At 45.5% G+C, this 11,003-nt stretch overlaps 1 protein-coding gene across 2 annotated transcripts in view; it reads left to right on the top strand.

Moving 5' to 3' along the window:
• The first annotated feature begins 748 nt into the window (after positions 1–748).
• Positions 749–11,003, top strand: part of CAMK4 (calcium/calmodulin dependent protein kinase IV) — a 90,111-nt gene continuing 79,856 nt past the window's right edge. For both annotated transcript variants that reach the window (XM_081880532.1, XM_081880531.1), the window contains exons 1-2: positions 749–908; positions 4,107–4,365. In XM_081880532.1, coding sequence (XP_081736658.1) covers positions 4,151–4,365 — 215 coding nt within the window. In that variant the 5' untranslated portion in view covers positions 749–908; positions 4,107–4,150. The remainder of the gene's footprint in view (positions 909–4,106; positions 4,366–11,003) is intronic.

Raw genomic sequence — 11,003 nt, 5'->3', positions numbered from 1 at the left:
TGTGCTATGGTTAATTGCTCATGGTTTGTCTGGGAATGCAAAAGCACGAGTCCAGATTCAGGTGATATAGTAAGCCAAACTATGTCTTAGCTCAGTGCAGCAGGAAAAGTGGCCATAATCTATCCAGAAGCCCACATTTCCTCACACTTACTAAGCTAAGTTTTGTCTTAGCAAACCAGACTTAATATGCCACTTTTAAACCTGAAAGCATTTTTCTGCAGTTTTGGTTTGAAAGTGGGAGGAAGAATGGAGGAAACTCAGGTTCATGATCTGCGATTGCCCATTTATATATATGATGGATTTGTCAGCACTGTGGTCACCGTTGCCTTTAATCTCACAGCAGATTGTGGGCACCATTTAAATTCAGAACCCTCTCCCTATTTGATTTTGTGACACGTGGCTCTGTATGTCTATAATGTACAAGGTGACACCTGACACTGGGGATGGCAGCTGACCTCTCCAACATACCAGTAAATGTGTCTCAGCATATCTGGAATTCTGAGGCTACAACGATAAATCGCCTCATCAATACAAAGGAATGCCTAAATACTAGTAACAGAATATTAATGTTGCCTTGCTGAAACTATACAGCGGACTATAATGTTACGAGTGCTGGGGTTTTTTATTTACAGTATTTATAGAGCATGCAGTTTGCTAATGCATTGCAGTCATTGGCGACTGTTTGATATTTCTTTATCTCTGCTCTCACAAAATAACCACGTGTCACACAATCAAGTAGCATGTCACCTAGCAACAGGAAGTGCAGTGCAGGAGCCAAGAAAAGTTCCAGGCTGGGCAGAAAGAAACAGCAAGTGGGGCATCAAGGAGGAGGCATGCATGCGTAAACTGGGTGTCTTAAGAGAAGAAAGGCCTCACAATCCAACAACACCGATGAAAACAACACCGTGGTGAGTATAGCAGGAATCTTTTGACAAGTGATGGGTGAGCTTTCCCAGGCTTGCTTAAAATTAGGACTTGGTTTAGACCGAGCCCACATTAGCTGATTTTAAGAGCAAGTCCATCTGGAGCTCTCTTAAGCCACCCGCTTCTCATCCTCCCCACAAACCTATGCTACTGACAATGAAAATGAAGATTTGCATTTAGCAACATTGACTAAGACCTAGGACAGGTATGAGAAACCTGTGGCCCTCCAGATATTGTTGGATTCCAGCCATCAGCCCCAAGCCAATGTTTCTGGGGTGATAGAATTTGTAACCCAACAGCATTGGGAGATCTGCAGGTTCGCCATCCCTTACCCTGGAATGTTGGAGGAACAGTGGATTGGACACCAGGATCCATGAGAATTATAATTTCCCAAGGCTTATTGCCCCTTTGTAAGGTCTTGGTGCTCAAATGATGCTGAAGTGATGGAGGAAAGCCACAGCTGCATCCTGTTCCATTCTTGCTGCCTTCACCAGGTACCTTTCAGCAGGAAAGAAAGGGAGTTGGCTCTGGCAGCAGGGATGGAAGAGATAACAGCTAAGCAATTTGGCCTTTGGGCTAAAAAATGTCCCGCATGGCACATGTAATGCCCTGATCAAAGTTACTACTAGACCAGCAGCAGAACTACACACATTTGGCATACAAGATTGCAGTTAATGCCTTTTGGTAATGCCAGATGCAATCTTCACTGACTATAGAGAGAGCTTGATAATCTGTTCAAATCCTTAAAAAGCAAGGAAGCCTCTGTGGTGTGGCCAGAAAAACCCGTAATACAGTGGTACCTCGGGTTAAGAACTTAATTTGTTCTGGAGGTTTGTTCTTAACCTGAAACTGTTCTTAACCTGAGGTACCACTTTAGCTAATGGGTCCTCCCACTGCCGCACGATTTCTGTTCTCATCCTGAAGCAAAGTTCTTAACCCAAGGAACTATTTCTGGGATGGCGGAGTTTGTAACCTGAAGCATCTGTAACCTGAGGTACCACTGTATTTAAACCTGCACCACCTTATTCTACCCCCCCCCCGATTTTTATACTATAATTTCAATAGTTCATAATTGTGGACATCAATCTACAGATAATTTCTGAGTACAGCAGTTCCATGCCACTTCTCAGGTGTATGACATCATGTTTTACCCTTTTATTTCCAACCTACCTTACTCCAAAGGTCACCTGGGCTAGCTTTTGCATTACACTCTTCTTCACTTAAATTTCATTATTTCTAATGCTTACTGACAATGCATTAATCTATGTAAGGACCCTATATATGGTTTAGATGTTTTAACAGTACACCTAAACATGTCAAAGTGTACTTACCTTCCAAGTATTTTCAGCATGCAGCTTTCTACATAGAACCATCAGGTCAGTTGCTGTGCAAACAAATAGATGGACACATGTCTCGTATCAGAAATGGCAACATTAAGAAACCAAAGGAAGAGAATATTGGTCTCCCAGGATACTCCACTGTTCCCCAACTAAATGATTTCAAAGGGGACTGCAGCATGAAATTGCTGAACTGGAACTCATCAGGAAATATTGAATATATCAAGTTCATTATCTTGAACTAAGATAATGGTTTTCTGTCCCACTAAAGGTGTCAATTCATCCATCAGTCCAAGGCATGACAATCTCACCAGTCCCTGCTCTCATGCATGCTCACTTTGCATGCATTTGATTTAAAAATGCCATATCCTGTATTATTTACATTTCATTGTCCTTAGACCCCACTGTTTCCATCCCTTCTTCTCTACACATGTGTAGACATGTATATGCACATACATGTATTAGAGGTAACGTGAGTTCAACAGCTACGGTGTGTAACAACTGGTAATTCATTATAAGCATGGTCAGACTGTGTGCACATAATCCACAAGGCACAGTAAATGGGTGCAGTGGCCGGTTGTTATGCACATGAGCCACTCGGCTCACATTACTCCTGATATATATGTCTGCACGTTCTCCAATGGAGGATAACACTCCTTGCATGTGAAGCAGACTCTAGCCTATGAAAGCTTTGTCTTAAAAAAAGTAGGATGAATATGATAGGACAAATGCACATTTGCAAATATGTGCATCATATGACAGGGCACACTCCTTAGGGAGTTGTGATGGGTTGCGTGGAAGTTTTGTAGGCAACCTGGGTTGGCCTTTGCCTAGTGTGTGAAACTGCCCAGGCTGAACCTAGTCAAAGCATGTGATACTCGACCAACGGGGTTGGTTGATACTTAGGTCCTGGATCTTGTAATCGATTATGCAGGGTGGAGCTTCCTTGACACCCAGCCCCCCCAATATTTCGTTCAAGTTGGCACCCCTGTTTCGAATCCAAAGGAAAGCGCCTTTTGCGCGGGACTGATGGCTTTGCAGCCTGACCCTCGTACAGAAAGGAGGACGAGGATAGCGAGGGGTCTCTCTCTAATTCGCTTCCAGTGCTGAAGCGCCCAAGAGTGGAGCGGAGTGTGGAGCGCGAGCCGCCTCCTTCCACCGGCAGGAAAGCGCCCCAAGCGGGCTGCCTCTGCCCGGCTTGTCTGGGTCTCGCATACACACCCCGCCCGCCCGCGCCGAGAGTGGCTGGCAGGCTGGCAGGCAGGCAGGGCAGCGGCAGCGCTGAGCCGAGGCCGGGACGGCTGCCAGCCGCTGCTGCCTTCGTGTGTTGCGATGGCAGCAGCAGCGGCGGCGGCGGCGGCGGCGGCAACCCCCTCATTCGACTAAAGGAACCTCTGAAGCCCGCCCGGCTCCCTCCACCACCCGTCCACTTGGCACACACGCGCGCGCGCATTCACTCATACACGCAGAGATAGAGGCGCGCGCGCCCTCTCGCCTTCCCTCACGTTACGCGCTGCGCCCAACCTCACCTTGCCCTCCTCGTCAGGGAAGGGTAGGTGGGCTTCTGCTCGGCCAGAGCCGCTTCTCTTCGGGGCGACGCCCCCCCCCTCTCCACACACACTCTCGGTGTGTCCGGGGGCGCGCGCGCGCTCGAGGGGACGCGCGCGCGCTCCTCCCGCAGCCTCCTCCCCAGCTCCCTTTCCGTTCCGCCAGTCTCGGAGCGCCTCTGTTGCTGCTGCGCCCGCCTGGAAGTTTGGCCGGCAGCTCCGGCTCCTCAGGCAGGCGCCGCCGCCGAGCCCGCCTCCCTCGCTTAGCCGCCGCTTTGTTCCTCTCGCTCCCCCTCAGCCCCTGAAGAGCCCGACGCCCGCGCCGTTGCCGCGCGCCGCAGCATGCTGAAAGTCACCATGCCCTCGTCGTCGTCGTCGTCGTCGTCGCCCTCCTCCGCCCCCACCTCGTCCACCGCCGCCCCCGCCGCCCCGACCTCGGGCCGGGCTGGGGGCGCCCCTGCCGCCGCCGGCCCCACCGTCGTCCCGGACTACTGGATCGACGGCTCCAACAGAGACACCTTGGCCGACTATTACGACCTGGAGTCGGAGCTGGGACGGTGAGGAGGCGGGAGATTTGCGCGGGCGCCGCCGGGGAAGAGGAGGTGGCGGGGTTGTGAGGGGAGGAAACTAGCCGTGCAGGGCTCTGGAGCGCTTCAGGGAGGGCGACATCCTGGGCGCTGCTGCTGCTGCTGCTGCTGCTGCTGGCGCGTCAGGGCGGCGGCGGCGGCTGCCCCCTTATCACTAGGCAGGGTGGCGCTGGGCTGCCCAGGCTGAGGGAGGCGTTCCTGGACAAAGCGGGGCGGGGGGCGGCCAAGTGAGGGGAGGAGGAGCTGGCGGTGCAGCAGCCGCCGGGGCGCTTGTCGCCAGGCGAGGCAATGCGGGGGGCACAGCAGGGCCAGCGAAGTCCTGCGCGGTGCAAGGGATTGTGGGGGTGCGCGGAGCGGTCCAGGCAGAGAGAGAGAGAGAGAGAGAGAGAGAGATCGTGGTTCCGCAGAGAGGAGACATTCCTAGACAGCCGTGTGGGCGGCCAGCAGTCTCGCTTTGGAGCGGGGATGGGGAGGGGAAAGACGGCCAGGTGGCGCTGGCGACTGGAGAGTTAGGACCACAGGAACCAACTCATAGGGGCCGAGGATCCCTTCGATCCTCCCAATAAAGGAAGGGTCTGCGGAGCCCCCTCCCAAGTTGATGAGCATTGCTATTCAAATAGTATGTGTCTTGTGATCAGTTATGCAGGGTGGGGCTTATCCCCCCCTTTTTTAATTCAAGTTGGCACACCCCTGGTTAGGAAGGAGAAAGCGATGTGGCAGTTTCAGGGCTTGATCCCGGAAGGCAGAGGGGCATCCCGTCCCTTTGCGGGAGAGGGGGCAAGTTGGCGAGGAGAGAGTGGCCACTTAGGGAAGAGGGGCGACTGCTTGGCGTCTTTCTCTTGCTGGTGTTGGGGAGCGGGGGTCAGACTGGGGCGAGTGTGCTGGGTTGGTGCCTCCGCGCTTCTGCTCAGCAGCCACACACCGCCAAAGATTTCTTCCTCTTCCCCACAAGTCTCCCCTCCTTCCTTCCCTCCCGCCCACCAACCCTCTTATATTGAGGGAAGAAAGCTGTAAACGGATCGAGCTGTTGCCCCTTGTTTCACATGTGTAGGAGGCAGTATTGAAAGATGCGCCATCTGTAGTACTGTAATAGGAGATGGAAAATCTATTTTCTTTTCTTTGTTTTTAACCCACGTACAGATTTGGGTAATCAGCGTCGTTATTTTATCCATGTTAAACTTATTGTTATCGTATGGAGGCAAGTGACACTGAAAATGGAATTTAAATACTAGTTTGGATTTGTGGTTCTGTCAGTAGGTGCTAGAGAGTGGGAATGAATCATTTAAAGCAGTTGAAAGGAAGAATAATAAAGTGATGCCCTGGTTCAAAGAAATGAACAGCCTAGCACTAATTATCTGGGAAGAGGCTAAGCTTGCAGCGTCGTCTTCTGAAACATGAAGAAATGTTTTGCAAATACCATCTCAAGAGCATTATTATTCTGGATAATTATTTAATGGTAACAGCTGTTACATACTTATGACTTGACAGAACATTTGTGTTTGCGTGGATAAAGCATTTCCAAAAATTCTGTGGGGGTATGTGTGTCAACCTGCAATCTAAACAGGATGGGAGAAAGGTAGAAACCCACAGGGTTTTCTTTTGGAAAACAGAATTCATTTTAAGTTGAAAGATTCAAGTTGAATTTTTTTTCCAGGCGAAAAATGTTTAGAACATTTATCTAACCTTCTCCATCTCATCTGAAAGTAGCTTCCTCCTGAAGCAATATTTTATTTAATTGTGGAGAGTTTGTGAAAACACCAACCTTTGGTTTAGCTGGTGGGCCAGTATTTTAGTTGGCTAATGGTGGGGCAATAAGGGAGTGCAACAGCTTCCCACTCAGATCTATGAGGTGGATGGTGCTGTCATGTGACATCCCTTTCCACACACATTGATACAAGTGTAAAAGAAGTTTTCAGCACCTTGTCTGTAAAGGCCAAATAAGGTGGGGTAAGAACATCAGGGAAGTCAATGAAGGGGAAAAGAAAAATATCAATTAATAGCTTGTTCCAGTGCTGAATAATCCAGGGGTAGATTTGGTAATATGCAACTGGAAATCTCAGCTGAAAACATTTATGTATTTTACAATTAAAATATTTTAAAACTACCCGCCATCTTTTCAGACCCCAGGGTGGTATACAATAGGCATTATTATAATACAGCCGTGTTCCATTGGTACGTGACACTTCACAGTCATCAAGAAATCAAGTCGCCAAAACTCCATTAACAGCGCAACCCTGTGTATGCTTACTCAGAAATAAGTTCCACTGTGTGCAGTGAAACTTACTTCCTCATAAGTTTATACAGTCATACCTCAGGTTACAGACGCTTCGGGTTTTGCGTTTTCGGGTTTTGCACCGTGCCGAATCCAGAAGTACTGGAACAGGTTACTTCTGGGTTTCAGTGCTCGCCTATGCGCAGAAAGTGCTAAATTGCATTTTGTGCACGCGCAGAAGCGCCAAATCGCAACCTGCGCGTGCGCAGACACGGTGCTGCAGGTTGCGAACGCTGTGGGTTGCGAACATGCCTCCCGCACGGATCACATGCGCAACCCGAGCGTCCACTGTATAGGATTGCAGCATTAGTCATCCATGCAATTTCTAACTTTCTTATTCAATATGGGATGAAGAGCAAAGACCCTTCAGTGAGTTGCCATTTGACAAACTGCACCTATATCCCATCCCATCCGTACTCCTGAAACGTTTCTCATGGCATCTCAGTGCTATGAAGGACCGCCTTCCTCTCTTTGCTGCAGAATTAGATTCTAATGAAAGTAGCACCATGATGGCTGACTGGCATCTGCAGACACAGGGAAGTAGGAGCAATGGCAGAAGCAGAACTGGGAGAACAGAAGTCACTGGGTAGGAGCCAGTGGAGTTGAACAAGGTAGAAAAAGCCTGGATGAGCAGAGCGGGGGGGGGGGGGGAATAGGTAAGCATCCACAAATATATATATATATTAACTAGACTTTGCTAAAGCATAAAGTCAATCATATCTAAATACAAAACCACATCATGGGGCAATTCCCATTCTCAGTGGCTTATATTGACTGGTGCCTTTTTATAACCTATTTTATTTTATTTTATTTTTTTAAACGTTTTTATTGCATTTTCAGTTTACAGAAGAAAAAAGAAGAAAAATAAATAATACTCCAACTTTCAAAATACATTTTTAGATTGTTAGCTGGACTTCCCCACACCTCCCTCACCCTGCATTCTTTACAATAAAACATATCAGCAAATTATTACGTTGTTTCGTATCTTATCTATACCTTTTATAACCTATTTTAGAAGTGCACTTACGATATTGGACTATGTGTAGCTTAAAATAAACTTTAAGCATCCCTTCTTATGTGGGAGAGAGGACATACCTGCAAACATACATCATTTTATTTAAAACCATGCTCAAGGCGGCTTACAAGATAGAAACAAAACAATTCAAACACAACAAATGTAGTCGTAAACAATAAATAAAACATCAAAAAAAGCACACAGCCAAACTGAACACTTTCCACATAAATCATAATAAAGATACAAAATAAACACACAAATTTAATATCAATAGCAGCAATAAAATCCTCTAATCAATACCCCCAACCTGAATCTGCTCAGCAGCTTCAGCATTTGTAGCTGGAGTCAGTCATAGTCCCACTCTCCCAGACCAGGATTCACAGCCAAGATGGAGAACAAGAGCAGAAACACACTTTGATTCCATATAAACTGTTAAAAACATGGAATAAAATAAATTTAAGACCAGATATTTGGTCGCATCTGTATTAAAGTCTTGTAATATGGGAAACTCGTTATAAATTGTTGCTATGGTAGTATCCAACACCAGATAGACTTAATAAAATCTATTCCAACATACAGTTTGACCGTTGAAAGTTTTCTGGCACCAGTGCGCACTGACCTCATTTGTGGCAGAAGTTTAAGAAGGCATATGATTTTTGGAGGCAAATAATATGTACCATGAAATAAGTGGTGTGGATTGCACTGGGACTTAGTCCAATGTTGCTTTTGTTTAAATACATTTTCCCACTGTCTGGGTGATAATGAAAGTTCTAACTCTTTATTCCAATCATCCCTTACTGTATGTGTATTGAACTTTTGTATTGTTAATATATATCTATAAAAAGCAATTACTGGCTTTTTATTTTTGAATGAGTTGTCCAATTGCTCCAATTGGAAGCTGAAAGGGCTGATGGACCAAACACACTTGGGTAGGAGAAGTTGTAATTTAAGATATTGCCATTGGGCTGCATCTGATAGATGATATTTTTGTCTTAAAATGGCAAAAGTATAAAATTCATCTTCCCCATCTATCAGTTGGTCCAATGTCAAAACATCTGCTTTCATCCAATTTTTCCATATCACCATCTTTTTTTGCAGTTCTTAGTGTGGGGTTTCGCAACAGAGTAAGTTTAACAAGTGAAAATGAGTCAAATTTGTTTTTATTAGCCAATATATTCCATATTAATTTTTCCCCAGAGTCACTTGAGACTTCAAATTTTTCAATCCTAGTATTGTCCAACCAACCAAAGGTTCTATGTACATATATTGTAGGGTTGCCCGCATCAGAAAATTAGGGCCAACAGTGGGATTCCAATATTTAGTACTTGACTGTATGTAAGCTTAGTGATATAATTCCAAATTTGGGATTCCAAAATCACCTTCTTGAATTTGTAGCTGCATTCTCTGCAAGGATATTCTTGGTGTTGCTGATCCCCAAAGGCATTTCCTAAACAATGAGTTTATCTTTTGAAAATATGATTCAGATATAAAAACTGGAAGTCCTCTCAGGATATAAATGAATCTGGGAATAATATTCATTTTGAGAGCATTCACTCTTCCCCAAAGGGAATTTGTTTTTGTAAATAATGAATTATCCCCCCCTTCTTGTTTTGTATTTATCTTAATCATTATCTTAAAATAATAATAAAAAATAAAAAATGCCTACGTATGAAAATATAAAAATGTTTTATATCAAGGAGAGTGCTTATAAAACAGTTCTACTCTTTCTCCCTATAAACAATCTGACAGTAAAAAATTTGTGCCATACTAAATCTGAACTGGCACAGTTACTTGACTTATTCATTCCAGAAGGTATTAAACTTTCATGGGTGAAGTTTCAAAGCTCTATAGCTCATATTTTAATGTTTTACATGGATTCATAATTTAGTCGTATATATCTGTAATATGGTGTTAATATTTAAAGCACACAGACTTCTGGGAATAGTGGTGAAGACATTAGAGTGTACATCTATCCCACACAGTTATGATGAAGTTATTTCTTGCTAGCAAAATCTCCTTTTGCAAAACACTTTAGCAATATATTCTAGAAACGCCAGATACATAAAAAGTTCTGATTTATTTTGCTTTGGAGCTTATTGTTAAGCCAGTCATATCAGAGTTGAGTTGAACAATCCCAAGCAAGGTTTTGTTGAAATGTAAGTTGTTTTATACATGAGAATGCAATTTGCTTCTAAGGAAACCTACATTTCTGGAACTCCCTCCCCCCCCTTCTGTCCCCCCCCCCCCACCATTTTAACCCTACTGACCGAGAGTGAGTGTTGTTGTATTTGAGTCCTGTTTCCTGTGGGTATTTGGGTGGTTACTATGAGAATAGAGTGCTGGCCTGATACAGCTATTCTTATGATCTTAGTAGAAGCTCAAGTATGGTTTATTATTGGTGTCACCAGTTGTGCTTGAAGGACCAAAATGCTATCTCCCCCCCCCCCCCAACTCTGGTCACAAAACACGACCATCAACACATCAATGCTGCACACATCAGATCACAAAGTAGCAAAAGTAGGCAATAACAACAACATTGTGTTCTCCGGTAAAAATATTTGCCTGAAAACAAAACAAAAAAGCTGCAATTGACTCAGGAAGTATTTTAGAAATCTTATTCACATGTAAGGATGCATAACATTTACCTGGGATGAAGTGAGGATTACTTCTGATGTGTACAAGATTGCACTATAATTCACTTTCATCCTACCATTGTGGCCTCTGATGCCCCAGAAAGATAAGAGCATATGTGAGAGAGTGAAAGAGATAATGAGAACTTTCCCAGGATCTCAGCCAAGCAAAAGCTTTCATTTGCTAGATATTCAGCTGAAGTTAAGCTAGAAGGCATGTGAGTTATCTGGGTAGCTTTTGTTCTCTTTCATGGATAAAGGCAAGATATAATAGATCGGGTGGCGCTGTGGGTTAAACCACAGAGCCTAGGACTTGCCGATCAGAAGGTCGGCGGTTCAAATCCCCATGACGGGTTGAGCTCCCGTTGCTCGGTCCCTGCTCCTGCCAACCTAGCAGTTCGAAAGCATGTCAAAGTGCAAGTAGATAAATAGGTACCGCTCTGGCGGGAAGGTAAATGGCGTTTCCGTGCGCTGCTCTGGTTTGCCAGAAGTGGCTTAGTCACGCTGACCACATGACCCCGAAGCTGTACGCTGGCTCCCTCGGCCAATAAAGCGAGATGAGCGCCGCAACCCCAGAGTCGGTCACGACTGGACCTAATGGTCAGGGGTCCCTTTATCTTTACCTAGAGTAGGTGTAGCAAATGTGCCTGCCACATGTTGTTGCAGTCCAACTCTCATCAACCCAAGCCAG

Source organism: Podarcis erhardii (genome assembly GCF_964252035.2).
Source record: "Podarcis erhardii genome assembly, chromosome: 11".
NCBI lineage: Eukaryota > Metazoa > Chordata > Lepidosauria > Squamata > Lacertidae > Podarcis > Podarcis erhardii.
This window is presented reverse-complemented; position numbering and strand designations above follow the sequence as displayed.